Source organism: Penaeus monodon, chromosome 10, assembly GCF_015228065.2.
Source record: "Penaeus monodon isolate SGIC_2016 chromosome 10, NSTDA_Pmon_1, whole genome shotgun sequence".
Lineage (NCBI taxonomy): Eukaryota > Metazoa > Arthropoda > Malacostraca > Decapoda > Penaeidae > Penaeus > Penaeus monodon.
The window spans coordinates 10,122,075-10,143,395 of NC_051395.1; the positions used below are offsets into that span (position 1 = coordinate 10,122,075).

At 31.8% G+C, this 21,321-nt stretch overlaps 1 protein-coding gene across 1 annotated transcript in view; it reads right to left on the reverse strand.

The window, feature by feature from the left end:
- Positions 1-7: 7 nt before the first annotated feature.
- The window catches only part of LOC119577514 (PR domain zinc finger protein 10-like), a 22,293-nt gene continuing 979 nt past the window's right edge, over positions 8-21,321 (reverse strand). The window contains exons 2-12 of the mRNA XM_037925110.1: positions 15,070-15,208; positions 14,132-14,141; positions 13,786-13,897; positions 12,803-13,182; positions 8,840-8,962; positions 8,219-8,294; positions 7,025-7,042; positions 5,292-5,419; positions 3,847-4,009; positions 2,972-3,652; positions 8-2,543 (exon numbers count right to left, since the gene is read on the reverse strand). Coding sequence (XP_037781038.1) covers positions 2,067-2,543; positions 2,972-3,652; positions 3,847-4,009; positions 5,292-5,419; positions 7,025-7,042; positions 8,219-8,294; positions 8,840-8,962; positions 12,803-13,182; positions 13,786-13,897; positions 14,132-14,141; positions 15,070-15,205 — 2,304 coding nt within the window. The 5' untranslated portion in view covers positions 15,206-15,208 and the 3' untranslated portion in view covers positions 8-2,066. The remainder of the gene's footprint in view (positions 2,544-2,971; positions 3,653-3,846; positions 4,010-5,291; positions 5,420-7,024; positions 7,043-8,218; positions 8,295-8,839; positions 8,963-12,802; positions 13,183-13,785; positions 13,898-14,131; positions 14,142-15,069; positions 15,209-21,321) is intronic.

Here is a 21,321-nt window from a genome sequence, read left to right on the forward strand (position 1 = left end):
AAACACCGTATTGGTTGTATTTATTTCAGGCTTTTGAGTACACCATTTTTTGGTATAGGCAAATAAACAAACTTGTAATTGAGTTGGTCAGTTATAAAATAATTATTTTGTCTTTAATTTCTTTCCCTTTTCCTTTGCCAACAACTTACAAGCAGTGACTTTTTAGAGGTGCTTATCATTGATAAGTTATATGGGAAAGTATGAAAATACCATACACAACATTTGTGATGTCACTTTTTAAGTACTTGTAACTCCTCACAATTCTGATAAAACAGTGAACTCACTTGTGTTCACATGCCTGGTGAACACAATAAACTGAGATAATAGTACAAGAACTACAATTTCAAGTACTAAACTTTAAATAATTTACATGCATAAATACTACCTGAAGAAACAGGTAATTCAATGGTGTGGAAACTACATCATAAAAATATACTGTATGTTCTACTGGAAATCCTACCCTAACACAGTAGGATGAGTTACTCCCATACTAGCAAGAGCTCAGACATAACATTTTCTGTTAGGTTTCTACTACCATCATAAGAAATACTCTCCTTTAAACAAAAGTTTAAAATCTAGTACGTTACTTATTGAGAAAAAAAATATATTCAAATAAAAAATAAGAATAAAATGCTATGCTAAAGCCTTGCATTGGCCAAATGGGCCTAGTAAGGGTACAAACGAGAAATCTCCAGGTTCCAGCACAGTTGTCAGTCCCAACTTTCTGCCCATGACACTTTATTACACAAAAGGCATTCCCTTCCCTCTGACAAATAGAAGATTCCTCCTAAGGCAAACAAAAGGTCTTGGTGGAACAAATCATCTTTTGTGCTCATCTGGCATTTCCTTGGCAAACACAATAACCCTTGTTGAACAATTTCATGTTCACCAAAGCTGACAGCAGACTTCTCAGATGCACCTTATGTTTCTACTATTCTTCTCATATAACCACAATAACACTGAATGACTTAAAGGGCTTGAGGTGACAAACATAGTGAAAATTATATTGTTACCATGATAGACTATCCGAGATACAAATATACAGCCACAATACAGTGGATTCAAAATCAAAATCTAATTTTTTTTTACTTCAAAACAATGAGTTAACCAACTAAATTCTATATATACAGAGTAGCATATGGTCAATAAATACTACACAGATCTGTCACCTCTTCTTCAATTTCATGGATGTATTTCTAGAGTTCACTGGTAGGCCATCCAATGGATTTGGTAATGGCAATGTCAGAATATCAAAATCTTGTACTTTACCTCTTACTGACAAGCCATGTTCCAGTTATTTCCTATGTGTACTCTTCATTCTACCTAATATCCAATGTGGGATTGGGAAGGTAATGCAAGAATTATGCAAAATGAACCTAGGCCCAATATCACTAACACTTCATTTCCATACAAGTCTGATACTTTAATCTCTGCTGAGGAGCTACATTCTTTTTCACACAAATCAATCAAATTCAGTGTATATCTTTCAATAATATTAGACTAGTAAAGTCTGACTTGTCCAAACATTTATCCCTCAAACAGTATGAGGTTTTATCTGGCACTGACCTACAACAATGTACAAATCTATTTACAAAATCTGGTGGGGAATGTTCTATCACCAACTAATTGGATAAATCATGGCAAAAGAATCTGTCCAAATCCAGGAGTGGTCCAAATTTATGCTACAACAGAATTATTACAAAAATAATCAAAAGGAAAAGAGATGATGGTGTAGATCAAAGAAAATACTAAGTGTAATGACTAAAACCACAAGTTAACTATACAAAACTTTAGCACATCTTTGGTGGCAAGCAAGAGGAGGCAGGGGAAAAAATTCTGTTATAATATGCAGATTTAGACATCTCTAAATCCTATGATACTTTCACCTATATATTTAATAACCTAATTTGAACAACCTCTCTAGGCCAAGTATCTGATATGGCAAATTCAATCACACAATAATTCATTGTTAACGGACAACTGTTGTACAGCAGATTGAAAATGACAAGACAAATAAATAACAAAAAAGATTCCCCTATATTGTAAATGCATTTCCTTCTTTATATTCACATTGTAAACATCTCCACAGTTTCTGCCTGTGATGGATCACTGGGGTCTGTAAAGAGCTGCAATGGCTCAGCCTTGACAATGGATCCCTTCCCACCAAGACTGTCTGGACTGAACTCTTCACTACCAATGTGAGAATGTTCGGCAGCAAACTGGGCATACTCTTCGTCTATTTCTTCCTGAGCCAGATGAACCTGCTGAAGGGCTTGTCCCCCTGTTGAGGAGGTGGAAACCATAGCTGTCCCATTGGAGGTCATGGTGCTTGTCACATTTTCTCCTGAGGCAGGCTGATGGGAACTCATGGAAGTTGCAGTCAAGAAGGAAGGAGCTGTTGTTGTGGCTGTGGTGGTGGATGTGCTATCCATCACCACAGGGATGGCATAGTACACACCTGTGGCTGCAGAATCTTCCCCAGCAACAAGAATAGTGGTACTACCTGATACACTGTTCCCTAACTGATCCATCTGCTCTGCCACCTGAGGAAACAAACATAAAAAAAATCTTAGTTCAACATATCACAGCACAGTAAGACTAAAAAATATACATTTTAAAAGCATCATAGTGGGGCGAAGATAGAGATTACTTTTTTTTTCCATAACATTTTGAAATGTATATACAGTATCCAAATTCATTATTACATAATCTAAACACTGTTAAACATGAGAACATTTTTCCTTTCTTTTTGGAAGTTTACCTTAATGAACATCTACACACATGAGTCTATTTGCTTTCTATAAATACAGGAAATTCTTTTGAAAAAGTAAATAATGAAAAAGCAAATGTAGAGGAAGAAATCAACACTGATACACATTCAGAAATCAACAAAGAAGCTCACCTTTTCATTCCCTGACTAACAATCCTATCCATAACATTATGATAACAGTTAAGGAACTAAGACTCTCACCTTAAAGGCAGATTCCACAATGCTTAATTCTTCTTGATCTCTTCGTTTTGGTGACTCATCTCCTTCTTGCTTTACTTCTGCACTTAAAAAGTGGGCATCAGTTATAGTTGTACTACTGGCTGAATTACGAGATGCTGCATTGGAACCCTTTCGAACTTCCCGCAATCTCCCAGAGCTTTTTCTAGTGTAAGTTTTAGTAGTTGTAGATGTTGTTGTCATGGTCTGACTTGGTATCAGATCAGATACACTTACTTTATAATAATTTAAAGATGGATCCACTTCCTTGACTACAGGAGGTGGCAACTCCGGAATTTTGCCTTCCTTTCGTAATTTAGCTACTCTCGACTTGTACTGGTTATTTGTGAGACCGTGAACTGAACTGTAATGGTCTCTCAAGCCTGCCCTGCCATCTAACATAGCATTGCATATCCGACATGGAGTATTTTGTATCTCCTGCATATTGTGCATTGTCCGCAGATGTGTCCGCAGATGCACTTTCTGCACAAACCCTTTGTTACAATAATCACATTTGAAAGGCCTCTCTCCAGTGTGAACTCTCACATGCATCTCCAGTTGCCCCTGGCTTGGGAAGTTCTTGCCACAAATATAACAATTAAGTCCACCATCTTCCTCATGCATCCGAACCATGTGAGATTTCAGAGAATCGGTCCGAGTGAACACCTGTAAAGAAAGCAACATTTTATTAAACTTCATCTATTGACACATACATACTGAAAATGACATGTTTGGTATAGTGGTGGTACTGGCATCTGATTATTTTTCATTATAATCTATCTTTATCACTCTGAATTCTGAGAGACAAATCTTCATCTCTCAGATCCAAGATATCTAAAACATCACAATCCATCTCTTACTTTCTGACAGACTGGACAAGTAAGGTTACTTGACTCTTCGTGATCATTTACAAGATGCTGGTGAAGAACATGACGCTGTGGGAAGGTTTCATCACAATATGGGCATGGAATGTCCTTTACTTCTAAGTGAGACTTCATATGTACACGAAGAGTAGTGACAGACCTGCAAAATCAATCAATCATTCAATCAATCTATCAAATCAAACAAACACAGAAATATACAAAATAACATTTAAAAAATACAGAGAAATAATCATTTGCTTGTTTCATTATTTCAAGGTGGTACCTTAGTGTTGATTTATAAATGCAGATGTTTCAACAATGCACATCATCATGTTGATTCACTATTAAACCCTTATTTACCAATCATTTGCATTTACGTAATCAAACCATTATTTTGCCAATCCTACCAAGTCCATAACCTTTGCATGCCATAAAGAGTCGTGCTTACTCACTCACTCACTCACTCACTCACTCACTCTCACTCTCTTTTTTTTTTTTTTTTTTTTACTGATTACATGCTCATCCCATGATGTTCTGCATGTTATAAACAAATGATAAAAATACATACACCTATGATATTAACTAATTAGATTCAGCTGACATAAATGTCCTAACAAAAAAATTTAGCCATGGAATGTGCTATCATGAAGAAACCAGGCTGAGGGTCAAAATATCATGCCATGGGAATTTGTTACCAAGTGTCAGACGACAAGGAAGTCTCATTGGTAAATAAGGGTGGAGTGTACTATATGTGAGTCTGCCTGAAAGGACCTATCTCTATAGGTGAAAGTATGTCCACATGCAGAACTTTCTCCTACCCAATTATCCAAGGTGCTGAGTGTTAATGAAAATTGGAGAATACAAAAATATAAAATCATAATACAAACAATAAAACATTACTTATTATTACTTCTATGTCACAGAGCGTACACTACCTAGAGAAAGAATATGGAGTATTCTCAATAAAAACATACAGCATTACAAATGGCTAATATATTCCATGGAAAATGGCAATACATAAAAAACATAATCTCCAGGATATGGGCTAATGGTATTGCAAAGCAGAGGCAAGGAAGTCTGATACCACATGAGTGTTTGCACATGCCTGCCTACAAGCTGCACCCTCAAGAGAGTCCCCATATAAGTAAACCTAATGCCCATATTTTCATCTAAGAGCCAAAGCAAGGCACCCAGACCTAACAGGTTAACCCTTATCTGCCAGGCCATGACTATAGCCTTCATAACAAACCAACTCATCACACTGTTGTATTATCACTGACAAAATTTAACCTTCTTGTGCGTGGAATTACTAGGAATAACCAAGGAAAGTTAAGGCTATTGATTCAAAAGCCTAAAAATGTTGCTAAACAAGACCATGAAATTGTATAATTTGATATACCACTCCTAAGCTTTCTCTAAATTCACTCGAACTATCATCATACCTAAATTCCTTGCCACACTCATCACATGGAATCCCAGGCTCATCTTCTGCTGTCCTTGGCTGTGATCGTCTTCCCGGCTTCTTTGAATTTGCAGTTCTATCTTTCAGGGTGGTAGGGAAATCCATTACCTGCAAGAAGAAAAATCATGAGTGAGTCGTTGGGTAAAATCACCCTAAAACAATCAACAATCAATCTTCTATGAAATAACTATGGTATAAGGTAATCATGTTACTGTTTTTGCATATGAGCATAATTATAAAAATATTGCTACAACTGCCTTGAAGAACTCTGAAAAATTTGGTGACCAATGCAAAGAAACAGAAAAGAACCTCCTTTAACCTGATGATGCTGGGAAGGCATGTATACATCTTTACAATTATCATTGTTATCCATTGATGCCAGAAAGGCACACATATATGCATTACCCATTGTGATTTTAGTGTATTAATATTGTTTACACACAGATGGCTCCACAAACTCTTAGTCACCAAGAAGACAATTTTTAGACTTACTTGACCTTGCCTATACCTTGAATTTTCAGACAGGTTTTCATCTTTTTCATTAACAATGTTATAGTACTATCACAAATAATAACACTGATAACAATAATAACTATAAAAAATCAAGCAATGGGGAAACAGGTAAGCACAGGTAGGCCTCATAATTGGTTAAGCACTTGTAAAGCCAACCATGCATAAACAAGTGACAAAACAATAGCAGACAGTGCACATAACCATTGCTAATGGGCTAATAACTGTATAATAATAATAATGATTATAATAACAATAACATTGATAACAATAATACTAGTCAGTTCAATCTGCATATATAGAAGGCCACATCCATTTTCATCAGCACCACAGACAAACAGTATGTAAATGAACCACACATTATCATTTGACATCTACCTATCAAGCAAATAACATCTCATAATAACATTTACTGCTCAAAAAATAATACTTTAAAGGCCTTTTAAATCTTCAGTAAATTTTTTCAATACAAATAATCCTGATTGTGCCAGTAGAAAAAAATATGAATAATAAGGACAGACTATAGTTTAAAAAATGTGTGTTTTTGACCTTTGCAAATATTAAGCTAAAAAATGAGCGAACGAATCCCTACAACCCTATGGGTTTTAATCCCACCCAATCCTCTGATCATGATCACTGATTAGCGGTGACCACTAACTGTTCTTTCACCAGAAATAGAAGCTTTAACAATAATCTAAACTCTCTGATCACAGTTGCCAGTAACAATATTGTTAATGTTGCATGAGATAAGTAATTATGAACTGAGATAAATGTTAACTAGAAAAGAAGCAAATACTATAACACAAATCATGAGTCAGTTTTTATAACTATTTATCAAATGTCATACTTCCTTGGCAGCTAGCCCACCAACTACAATTCAAAAGGAATAAGAAGTCCAACTATAATTTAAACTTTCCAATCATATTTGCCAGTTCTTATGTAATTAATAATGTACATCCATAATTACAATAGCTGAAAGCTGTAAACGTGGATAGAGGAAATACTATCTATTCAAGTTAGTATCACTATCAATTAATGATTATGATACAGTAACAGACTCTTTAGTGACTGCACACTTATGAAGCCATATATGTGTAAACAAAATAAATTAGACAATCCACAGTGTACAGTGAATACACCCTAAGCTCATGGATAAATATTACTACAATGATAGTAGATAACTACCAAGAAAAAAGTACTCACATCATCATCTTCTGACAGCTTGGGAAAATATAAATAAAATTGGTTCAACTAGAATTAAAGTATATGGATGAATGACAGGTATGCATGGAATGACATAAAACTAAATATACAGTATTTTTCATTGTACCTTGATCTATACTAATGCAATACATTCTTCAAAAGGGTACAATATATGATATTGAATACATAGCCCTCAATAACTCTACCCAAATCTGATATATTTAAAATTCATCTGACTTGACTGTTTAACCCTGTTTCACATTAACCTATTCACATTGGGTAATTTCCTATCACATCATGGCTAAAATTTCACTGACACAGGATGACATTTAATCACATCATGAACCAGGGCCCCAGTGGCTGGGATGATGCCTCAAGAGACTGACCTTGAGCTAGACAATAGCCTAGCAATGCATGTTAATTCATTCCAGATTCAATAAACATAATTTGAAAGTCACACCTAACCCCCTTTGTGATACTCTAAATACATGAATATAAAGATTCCGCAAAAGAAGTGTCCATAGGCTGCTGGTATGGATATTAACGATCATATTCAGACACACTTTGGGCACTATTTCCAGTGGAGGTCTGAAACCGCCACAGCCCTGATTGGAGATGACACGAGGCAGCTCAACAGTGATTGGCTGTGATGTGAGACAGCCTGATGGCAATTTGGCAATTTGGCACAAGATAAAGGTCTGGCTCTCCATTTAAGGTGTCCAAAGCATCTTTGAATATGAGCATAAATATGGCACTGTTTAAAATCTTTGATAAAGAAGCAGCACATGTAATTTTAGAAATAAAACTTACATTTTTTTCTAGTACAGTGACTGAAAAATCATTAGTAAACCCTAGAGTTCTGTATAATTCAGGTCCATCCTTCTGGACACAAAGATGGGGCAGATAGAACAATCACTTCCGTCTATTCCAATTCAATTAGCAATAAATATATGGACTCTACTGGTCAAAATCTAAATTCTGAGACCAGAAAACACCACAATCATTTCCCAGCATTCTGTGTAACCTACGTCCACTAAATATTGGACACACATCCCTTTGGCATTAAAAACCAGTACCATAAAGCAAATGATACTACTCATACACTTAGAAACTGCTTCCTACAATATTTACAACACAATCCCGTAAAAAGTAAAATGAATAAACATTACTGAAAGATATTCGGATAACACATACCTCAACAATCTCACCCTCTGGATTTTCTTCATCAAAATTGTCTTCGTCATCTTCCTCTCCCTTGGAACTCTCCTTTCTGTGGTTGTTATATATCATTAGTCCAAAGGAAGTGTGCATATATATATATATATATATATATATATATATATATATATATATATATATATATATATATATATATATATATATGTGTGTGTGTGTGTGTGTGTGTGTGTGTGTGTGTGTGTGTGTGTGTGTGTGTGTGTGTGTGAGTGAGTGAGTGAGTGAGTGAGTGTGAGTGAGTGTGAGTGAGTGTGAGTGAGTGAGTGAGTGAGTGTGAGTGAGTGTGAGTGTGTGTGAGTGTGAGTGTGAGTGAGTGTGAGTGAGTGTGAGTGAGTGTGAGTGAGTGTGAGTGAGTGTGAGTGAGTGTGAGTGAGTGAGTGAGTATATATATATATGTGTGTGTGTGTGTGTGTGTGTGTGTGTGGTGTGTGTGTGTGTGTGTGTGTGTGTGTGTGAGTGTGCGCGTGTGTGTGTGCACTTATTTATATCTTCACAATAAAATTGCCCAACTGGTACTCCCTACTTAGAATATATATTAGAAAGTAAAAAAGCATATAATCCACAAAAAACTGATTTTACTTGTGCATTAGACAATGCCTGCTTACCAAAATGTTGTTTGCTGTGTGGGCACCATTGGTCTCTCCTTCCCTTTCATCCTCTTCAACTTCTTCGTACACTACTTCCTGTACTATGAGTTTCTTTCTGTAAATGAAAATCAAACAATAAACTTTACTTTCCAGTTGTTGTTGTTGTGTTAAACAAGTACCTGATATTATCCACTATTTTTCATATAATAATCAGGTCATCTGTGTATACAGAGGATCTCTATTCTTCTTCATTTCACTCTTTCATCACTGACGTTTTGTGGATGCACCATTGTCCACATATCACCCTTTCACCATTAGGGTTCCAAAAGTTTTGTATATCCGCAAATGAATAAGAAACTAATAAGAAACAATGAATAAAAGTTGCTACATTGTTATAATGAATAAAAATAAAATAACATTATGAATATGTATACACTCACCAAAAATTTAAAGCTCCTGCTAATAAGACCTACAGTATCCATAAACAATATATCTACCTACCAGCCACTGGTACAGGCTGATGCCTGCACCAGTGTACTCTAAGGCGCTGATGAACATTATTGTTTTTTAACCTCCCACACTCATTAATGGATAAGGGCTAATGCAAACCCACCCAAATTACAAAGAGGAATAAAAGCAGCAAAAACAAACTAATTTTGGGTTCTTAAGAGGATCATTAGCCTTTTGATATTTTAAGTAATTTTTTTAAAATATCAGAATATTCAAGAAACTTACCAGCCATTCTATTCAACATGCTCTTGGTTGAGTTTCATAGGAAAATATAAGACATAAATATGCTATGAGTAATTTACAGAACCCTTCCACTTCGCTGACAGATAATGTATCTATTGATGGGTGTACATACATACATTATTCTTAGAAGTTGTTTGTTTAGCCCAAAGAAACTGGGAATATTTAGCATTCCGGGGTATCATAGAATAACGGGAAACTTTACCCCAGTATACACTCACAGGACTAAAAGATTTTGAAAGCAAAAACTAGAAAAAAACAGACTACCCTTCATTCATTTTCTAAAGGCATCATATCAAATATGGAAAGCATAACAATCCTCTCCAATCAACCTCTACCATTCTCGATCCTTCAAAAGAAACATTGTTGAAAATGAAGATGAGATGGCTGATTTAAAAGGAGAAGATCCTCTCCCATCTACCTGTGCTAAGTTCATTCACACGCCTCTACCATACACCAGCAGCCACCCTCCCAAACTCATGATGTACATAATATTTACACCATTTATCCAACAATCAACATCTGCATTGCTCTTTTGCTTAAGTAAAAATTTTGGTATTTTTCTAAGAAAATATGTTTGAGAAAACCAACAGATATTAGTCATGGTCTACATAATACACCCTATTACATTGAATTCCCTAGATATTGTGTATTGTCACAGTAATATTTTCTAGTCCATATTTACCCACTGGATCTGGATACTTCACTGCCATCATGTGGCCAAAAATACAGGCATTAGGCTTACATGAGTGCACACTCTGTCAGGTATGCAACTTGTAGGCCGAGTACAAACAAACACTTGTGTGCTGTGATAAGAATTCCATGCCTCCCCTTTGCAATGTTATTTTGCCTTTTTTGGCACAAGTGTTTTTAGCTTTTTTGCCATTTTTCAATGTCTATATTTGTCATTTGATTTGCTTTATCCAAATGGTAATAGACTACTTTCCTTGCACAGACTCTATATCATCTCCTTAGGCAGTCCATAACTCATCATCATCATCATCATCATCATCATCATCATTATCATTATCTATCATTTCATCATCATTATCATTATCATTATCATCATCATATCATCATCATCATCATCATATCATCATCATCATCATATCATCACCATCACCATCATATCATCATCATCATCATCATCATATCATCATATCATCACCATCATCATCATATCATCATCATCATCATCAACATCATCATATCATCATCATCATCATCATATCATCATCATCATCATCATCATCATCAATAATAATAATAATTAATAATTAATAATTAATAATTAATAATTAATAATAATAATTAATAATAATAATTAATAATAATAATAATTAATAATTAATAATTAATAATAATAATTAATAATAATAATTAATAATAATAATAATAATAATAATTAATAATAATAATAATAATAATAATAATAATAATAATAATAATAATACTTCTGTCATTTAAAATAAAAATCATAATATTTAATTTTCTGTAATACAACCTGCACTGCCAGTCATGGTGGGCAGGAATAGGATCCTGAGCATGGAAATAATGTTCTCCCTGGACACAGCACTCTTACAGTCAGGGCTCACAGACACTCTTTTAACCCTTTCCCAACGGGTAGTATTCATAGTGGCCCGGGCCTCGCTGCCGGGGGCTTATATCGTCACCCTAGCATGCGCGACCGCTCATGCCCAATACCAGCATCCCTTGCCTTTTCTTCGTAATACTAAGAGCCTATGTTGTATTTTCAAAATTATTATTTTCCAAGGTCTCTATTTGCCATATTTCCTGATAAATCAAGACTGTAGGATATTTTTGTTGTTATATGGACTCCATAGTTGATCATTATTCGCTCTATAGTCTGAATAAAATAAGCAGTGGGTGGCATCATGGAGTTGAAACGTAGGTTTTGTTGTATTTTTTTTTTTTTTTTTTGCATTTTTTTTTCAAGTTATTTTATAAGATAACTTTAACTTCAACAGGTTTATATTATCACTTCCATATAGATATACTTTTATGTTCAGTGTTTTTATAAATAATATTTCTATTCATTTATTTTTTTTTTAATACATGTTGGTATTTTCACGTGGTTTTACATCATCACTTTGTGAATACTATATAATATCTCTGGCCAATGTAGTCGATTACCGACGTAATTTTTTTTACGCTAACCTCGGAAGCCCGAGAAGCCTTTATGAAATGCATAGTATAGGAAAAATGAGAAAAAGTGTTAAAAACTACTTAATCACATTTTCAGTGGCAAAAAAATTTTATCTGCCACAATTGTAACAAAAAAAACTATTGGCATGGTAATACATACACCATGGCATGTACGTACATGCCCCCGGCAGATAGTCCAGGCATACCATGGCATGTACATACATGCCACCCGTCGTGAAAGGGTTAACAATGGAAATTACGCAAAAGCCTCTTACTAAACACCAAATGAGTCTAATCACTCTCCAAGAGGTTTGTGTACACACAGTGAGTCTTTTCCATCACACTGGCCTTCAGCCAAATTTTCCCAAGAGAGCATGTTCATGTCACCCACCTCTAAAGTCAATTTTTTTTACGATGTGATGGTCACATCATCTGAATTGTAGGGGTTAATGACAAATAACTAAGATCCCATATAATCCTTTTTAAGAGGGTGGAAGAAGGGGATTCTACTTATTGAAGGGATGAAGTTCTCATCAGACCTAAACTGAATCTTATATGAAGAAGTTTGTATCTGTGACAAAACTGTCAAATGATCAAGATTCTTTCCTAATAAATAAGTAAACAAATTGAATAAAAGTAAAAAATTGTAAAATAAAAATGAAGACTGTCCCAATAAACTATCAACATGGAATATAAAATTACCTTTCCTGTTTATCAAACTTTCTTTAAAATTCGGTCTCACACAGACGACCTCATGTGATTTCCCCTTTCTATAAATCTGCAGGATTTTTTTATTTTTTTTTATGCTATCAAAATTGATACTGCAACAACATCATTCCTTATGTTATGATTATAATAATGCTAATAACAATAAGATAAAATATATGAAAATTTTTTCCAAAAATCAAAGAAAGGAGTAAAAAGGTGAGATAGGTAAGCCTACTAATTGTCTCCTAGGTGACTAAGGACTTGTGGAGCCATATATGTATAACCATCCCATTACAAATGGGTAAATAAAGAAATTACATCTAATTCTCACCTTATTTTGACATGCTTTTTAGTTGTTGAAAAGCTGTTTGTCGGAGGACATATAAAGCCATCTGGTTCAGCATTCATGATTAAAGGGCCTGAGGACTTCTTAGATGGAGGGGGAACCATCATGATTTCTTCATCTTGAAGCTGAACATTTGTGTCATTCTCCTCCATATCCTCTTCATCATCCATTGAAAGGGGTCTCTTGCCTCGTCCGCGGCCTCTGCTTCCCCGGCTTTGGAAATAATGCCTGCAAATTACAAATGTAACAGTTATGCAAGACAACAGAAAAAAAGTAATAGTAATGCTGTTCTCAATTATTATATACATTTTAACAGAAATACAACTGCCGAGAATTAAATCAAATAACCTACTAAATAAAAAGAGTGAGTGAGTGAGTGAGTGAGTGAGTGAGTGAGTGAGTGAGTGAGTGAGTGAGTGAGTAGGTGTGTATGTATGTATGTATGTGTATGTGTATGTGTATGTGTATGTGTATGTGTATGTGTATGTGTATGTGTGTGTGTGTGTGTGTGTGTGTGTGTGTGTGTGTGTGTGTGTGTGTGTAAGTGTGAGTGTGAGTGTAAGTGTAAGTGTAAGTGTAAGTGTAAGTGTGAGTGTAAGTGTGAGTGTGAGTGTGAGGGTGAGTGTGAGTGTGAGTGTGTGTGCATGTGTGTGTTTATGTGTGTGTGCCTGTGTGTATATGTGTGCATGTAAAAATGTATATGTATATGAATATGTATATGAATATTTATACAAACATGCATATGGATAAATATGCATGTAACACATAAAACAATAAAAATGGGTGATCTTTAGCATGGAAGATGGAGAAGACAACAACACAAAGTAATCCAACATAAACAAACACAAAGCCAAACTCTCAGCCGTATTCCGTTCAGCATTTTGATTGTTGACGGACAAACTATCTCTTCCGTTAAACTTATGTAGCACAGCTTATTTTGGCTTCAGTCCTTTATTTGTGGTCCTCGCCATCCCTCGTCCGCCTCCGCGCCTCTGCCCCGCGCTCTTGCATCCCGCCCCGCCCGCGAGGCCACCACCCTGCACTTCCACACCCCGCCCTCGTGAGGATTCCTTTAGCATTCTGTGAATGTCCAGACCATGAAAAATCTCCATTTAAAGGAAGGAAGACTTCTCGAAACTTGATATTAATTGACCATAAAACAGGCACTTATTTCTCTCAAGTATATACTTATATTGACCATGAAAAATGTATCAATGTATTTACATGTATAATGATTAATAAATAATAATAATTAAAAAAAAAAAAAATCCAAATGAATAAAGCTGAGACAGAAGAGGGTAGAGAAAAGATTACCTGTTTATGACTTATGTTTAATACATGTTTAAGTATGAAATATAACATTACTCCCTAAGTTTTTTAGGTTCTTATGGTTATAAATATACCAATTCACTTTTATTTAAGTTTATAAGGGGATGGTTACAAGAAAAAAAAATCTTTTTGGAGAAAACTGTCAATTTGGGGTCAAATCCAATAGCTCTCAAAAAAAAATTGTCAATGCAAATTCTTCAAATGTTTTGAGGCAATTTTACTCCTATGTAATTTAGAGTAATTCATATCAATACTAATATGGCATTACAGGTGATGAATACTATGAATACCCTTAAGTAAATTTTCAAATGTAACAACCTTATTTTCTCAATTTTCCACTGGCTGCATATCACCAAGGGGAAATTTTTGAGGTATAACAATAGGATGAACTGATTTTCTTCAGGAGTTAAGTGACTAAGGCCTTACTTTGCTTTCTTTTCCATAAAGCAATTACATCATAACTTTTGGAGTCTGAAACACATTTATACTGAGGAAAAGAGAAAGATGAAAAGAAAATAAAAGAAGAAGAATAAAAAGTAATAATAATAATGCTGGCATGCCCCAGCCAGTGTTATTCTACCCACAAATTAGGCCTAAACAACTGCAGTCAAAAAGCTGCTTTTAACACGATTCTTTTTATTATTATTTCATCATCGTTCTTTCCACTTTCTGGCCCAAAAGATAAGAAAATGTGGTCTAGTTTTTCAAAACAAAACAATCACTGACCACTGTGGTACTATTATCTACCTTATTAACTGACCTCATATTACTATTACTCTTAATTCAATAAAGTCTGAGGGACGGTTTCACATCATGTAATCTTCCCATTAATCATCATAAAAAAGAAAAATCACCCACATACACAAGTATATCGCAACCCACAACTTTATACACACACAATAACATAACATTAACAATATTACCTGGCATATTCTGATGCATCTGCATGTGTTCATTGAGAAGAGAGACTTTGCGGAATTCCTTCTCACACATAAAACAAACGAAAATGCTCCCGTCCTCCATCTCGTCATTTTCCACTATAACTTCTTTATGGGACATAGTCTGTGGGGGAAAAAATAAATACAATTAAAATGAAATATCAATAATAAAACTAATAATAATACTAATGATAATAAAAACAACAATAAGAATAACATTAAACATATAACAATAATAATAACAACATCATAATAATAATAAAAAAATAATAATATCAATAACAATAACAGCAATAATGATAGCAATTATTACCATTATTATTATTATTACTATATCTATTATATATAAAAAAATCATAATGGTCATACTGAAACTGAAACTAAAAAGAAAAAAATTAAACTGAAACTAATACTAATACTAATAAAAACAACAATAATAATAATAACAATAACAATAACAATAAAAATAAGAATAATAATAAAAATAAGAAAAAGAAGGAGAAGAAGAAGAACAATAATGATAACGATAACGATACTAATAATAAAAAGAAACAGTGAAAGCGATAGTGAGTGACAATGATGATTAAAAAAATCAAAATAATAAAAATATAAATATAACAAAAATTACTACTACTACTACTAATAACAAAATAATTGCAATAACAGTAACAACAACAACAATAAAAATTATATTACCAACAACAACAGCAAATAGAATAATACTAGCAATAATGATAACTAACACTAACAACATCAATAATAAAATAATAATAATAATAATAAAATAATAATAATAATAATAATAATAATAATAATAATAATAATAATAATAATAATAATAATAATAATAATAATAATAATATCATTAATTTAAATAATAATAATAATAATAATAATAATAATAATAATAATAATAATAATGACTATAACATGATAATGATAATGATAATGATGATGATGATGGTGATGAAGATAACAATAGTAACAATAATAACAATAACAATAACAACAATAACAATAACAATAATAATAATAATAATAATGTTAATAATAATAATATTAACAATATTAGCATTAATAACAATAATATAATAATGACGACAATCATAATATTAATATGAATGACAATAACATTACCAATTTTAATATCATCATGATTTTCATTGTTAGTACCATTCTTTATAATAATAAGATTAAGATTAAGATTAAGAGTAAGATTAGGAGAAATGATAATGATAATGATAATGATAAGTAATGGTACTGGTAACAGTAACAGTAATAGTAGTAATAATAATAATAATAGTAGTAGTAGTAGTAGTAGTAGTAGTAGTAGTAGTAGTAGTAGTAGTAGTAGTACAGTAGTAGTAGTAGTAGTAGTAGTAGTAGTAGTAGTAGTAGTAGTAGTAGTAGTCATAGTAGTAGTCACAGCAGTAGTCGTAGTAGTTGTAGTAGCAGTCATAGTAATAGTCGTAATAGTAGTAGTAGTCGTAATAGTAGTAGTAGTAGTAATAATAATTATAATATTAATAATAATATTAATAACAATAATAAGTATTATTATTATTATTATTATTATTAATATTACTAATCGTTATTATTTTCTTATTATATTATTTTTATTATTATTATTATAATCATTATTATCATAATCATCAATATCATCATCATCATTTATCATTCTAAAAATAATCATTAACATTATATAACTATTACTACTAATAATAACTATAATAATAACAATAACAATAAGAAAAACAATAACAACAATAACAATAATAATAATAATCATAATTAATACTATTACCATCGTCATCATTATTATCATATTTATAATTTTCATCTTCACAATTATCATTATTTATCATAATTTAACATTTTTATCATTATCATCATTATCATTATCAATATCATCATCATCATTACCAATATCATTATCATTATCATTATCATCATTATCATCATTATTACCATAATCATTATTTTTATTATTGTTGTTATTGTTGATATTATCATCATTGCTATAACTTTAGTTTTAATAATGATAATAACTACATCAATAATAATTCTTCTTCATATCATCATTATAAAAATAACAATAACAGCAACAACAGTAACAATAATGACAATGACAACAACAATGATGATAAAAATAATAACAATAACAATAATCATAATAACAACAATAACAATAATCATCACTATTATCATCATCATTAATACTATTATCATAATTATATAATTATAACTATAGTAATAATAATAATAATCATTATTACAATGATCATAATGATGATAATAATTATCATTATTAATATGAAAATAATCATCATTATCAATATAATTATAATATAATAATTATCATTTCATTATCATTATCATGTTCATTATTGTTATCATAGTTTTATCTATCATTATCATCATTAATATCAATATTTAATACTGTTATTGTTGTTATTATTCGCATTAATATTATCAATAATATTATTATTATTATTACTATCATTTTAATTATTATCCACAATAACAATAATAAATAAATATTCATGATGAATAATAATAACAACGATAACAACAACAACAATAATAATGAAAATGATAATAATAATGATAACGATAATGATGACAATGGCGATGATGATGACGATAATAATAACAATAACAAAAACAATAATAGTAACAGAAATAGTAATATCAATAGTAAAAGTAATATCAATATCAACATTAATAGTAATAGTAAGGTGGGGGGGGGGGGGTCTTCATATGTATTTAATCACCAAAGGGTCAGATCACTAATATTAATATCTAATACCGTTATTATTAATGTTATTGTTATCATTATCATTATCATTATTATTATTTTAATTATTATCAATAATAACAATAATAAATATTCATGATGATGATAATAACGATGATGATAATAACGATGATGATGATGATGATGATGATGATGATGATGATGATGATGATGATGATGATGATGATGATGATGATGATGATGATGATGATATAAAAAAAATAAATAAATAACAACAATAATAATGGTAATAATAATAATAATGATAATAATAACAACAATAACAATAATAATAATAATAATAATAGCAATAATAATAATAATAATAATAATAACAATAATGATAGCAATAATAATAATAATAATGATAATAATAATAACAACAATAACAATAATACTAATAGTAATAGTAAGAGAAATAGTAATATCAGGAGTAAAAGTAATATCAATAACAACATTAATAGTAACAGTAAGGCAGAGGGGGAGGGGGGATGTGTCTTCACAAGTATCATATAACAGGCCTAATTGATGTACACATACTTGGCTCATTCCTTGAAATGTTATAATTTTTATGAATGATATAATAATTCATAATAATGATAACAATAATATCAATAATAATGCTAAGAAAACAAATTTTTTGTTCATCATACCACAGGAAAGGAAAAATTGGCAACTCACCCAAGGCTCTGGAATAACCAGAGTTAAGTCTCTCTTGAGAGAAAACAAAAATAAAGTGGTGTAAAAGAATGAAATTACTATAAGTTTTAAAAATTCCTGACATGCAAACACAAGTACTAAATGTCAACTACTCTAGAGTTCGGTGCCACATTTCCTTTCCTGAAATTGGAACACTATAATAACTGCTTAGTTGGTGACTAAGTGCTCCTAAAACCATCTACATGTAAATAAAAACTAATATAGCAAAATGACAATGGAAAGTGCAGGTACCCAACCAATGGGTTAACTTTATTGAGCATACCTCTGCTTAGCCTAACTTTGCTTGGGATAACTTTGCTTATCTTATCTTAGCTCTCCCTACTTTAGTTTAGCTTGGCTTAGCTTGGGATAACTTTGCTTATGTTAGCACAGCTCTGCTTAGTTTAGCTTAGCTTGGCTTAGGTTAACTTTGCTTTGCTTAGTTTGGCTTAGATTAACTTTGCTTAGCTTACCATAGTTTAACAAAGTCTACTTTGATAAAAAATAACCAGACCTAAACTAACCTAACCCCTAACCAGGGGATATCCACCTACTGAATATATACACTTATAAACCCTAGAAAGAAACAGAAAAATAACTACGACAAGATTCTTTTATAATGCACAGTTAGATTCAATCCTAAGCATGTCCACACTTCACCTCATATGTGTAAAAAAAAGGATAAATAACCATGAATTCATCTGCTGACACCATCTCAAAGGTAATACTGAACTTTACTCTCTCACATCTGTGACTTGACAACACCTAACTGATTTCTCACTATACCAGGTAAGTTAAGCCCACCAATACAATAGAGTAAAGTTCGATATCACTCCTACTGAAATAACATCTGCAGATGAATCACTATACTGTCATTGGTTTTCTCTGTTTTGAAGACCTCACTGAGTATAATACCAATACAGAGGATTAAATGTAATGGTGGATTACATTTGTGAATATCATAAATACTATATAACTCTGTGTTGGTCTGCTCAAGGTAAATGTAAGTGTAAAATAGAAAATTACCAATTATTGTCTTAATAAGAACAGTGTTTACACCATATGTAATCTGCTTCAAAGCTCAAAAAATTTATCACAGCAGTTTCCTAGATGGTAATAACAAGATTGTGTGAGACAAAGCAATATTTGGTTAGCTGAACATGACAAATTGTTCAACATTTCAAATTAAGCTTAAGTTATTATATTTACCAATAAGTGTCCCACTTTCACTCCATGAAAAGAGATGTACAATAGTTTAGCATTCATCAGGTCATCTTGCTGGTGTCTGTAGCTTGTGTGAGCACCATTTTCTTTGTTAATCCTATTCTATAATCAAATGTGGATAAAAGGAATAATAGACAACTGCCTTAACGGGTTTTCTTAGTTGTAGTTTTCCTGTAACGTCATTACAATTACCAAACACTAATAACATACCTCATCCGTGAGAGTGTGTGTGTGTGTGTGTGTGTGTGTGTGTGTGTGTGTGTGTGTGTGTGTGTGTGTGTGTGTGTGTGTGTGCATGTGGTGTATATATGTATGTTGGTGTGTGTGTGTGTGTGTGTGTGTGTGTGTGTGTGTGTGTGTGTGTGTGTGTGTGTGTACGTGTGTGTATTTGTACGTGTGTGTGTTTGTATGTGAGTGTGTTTGTACGTGTATGCATGTACGAGTATGTATGAATGTGTATGTATATGTATGTATGTTTATGTATGTATGTATATATGTATATGCATGTATATTTATGTATGTATAGTTATGTATGTATAGTTATGTATGTATGTATATATATGATGTATATATATATATAGATATATATATATATATATATATATATATATATACATGTATGTATATATATGTATGTATATATATATATATATATATATATATATATGTATATGTATGTATGTATATGTATGTGTATATTATATATGTATATATATAAATCTAAATATATACATATATATACATACACATATATATGCACACACACATACATGTGTATGTGTGTGTGTATATATATATGGATATATATGGATATATATGGATATATATGTATATATGTAGGTATATATATGTAGACAATGTATGTGTGTGCATGTATATACATGCATGTACGTTTGTATGTATGTATATATGTATGTATGTATGTATGTATGTATGTATGTATGTATGTATGTATGTATGTGTGTATGTGTGTGTGTGTGTGTGTGTGTGTGTGTGTGTGTGTGTGTGTGTGTGTAATAATAAATATATATAATATATATATATATATATATATATATATATATATGTATATGTATATATGTATATATTTATATGTATATATATGTATATATGAAAACTACAATTAAGTATCATGTGTTACATACCTCAGTAATGACTGTTAATATACAATATGTATATTATGTAATATAATATTATATGTATATATATGTATATATGTATATATATGTATTTATTTATTATTATACATATAATTCATATGTATATTAAAATATATCTTATAATATATATAATAATAGAGAACTTAGATGATACATAATATATGAAATTACTTTATAAATATATCTTATGCACAAACATCTTAATCCAATTCTGTTCTACAGAACAACTATGTATTAAATATTTACAATGCAGTCCATTAGATAAAGCAACAATCACTGTAGGCTGTCAAACAACCCTTACTAATATATGTAATACATACAGAGTGGTAGAAATATTCTAACTATTTCCACTATTTA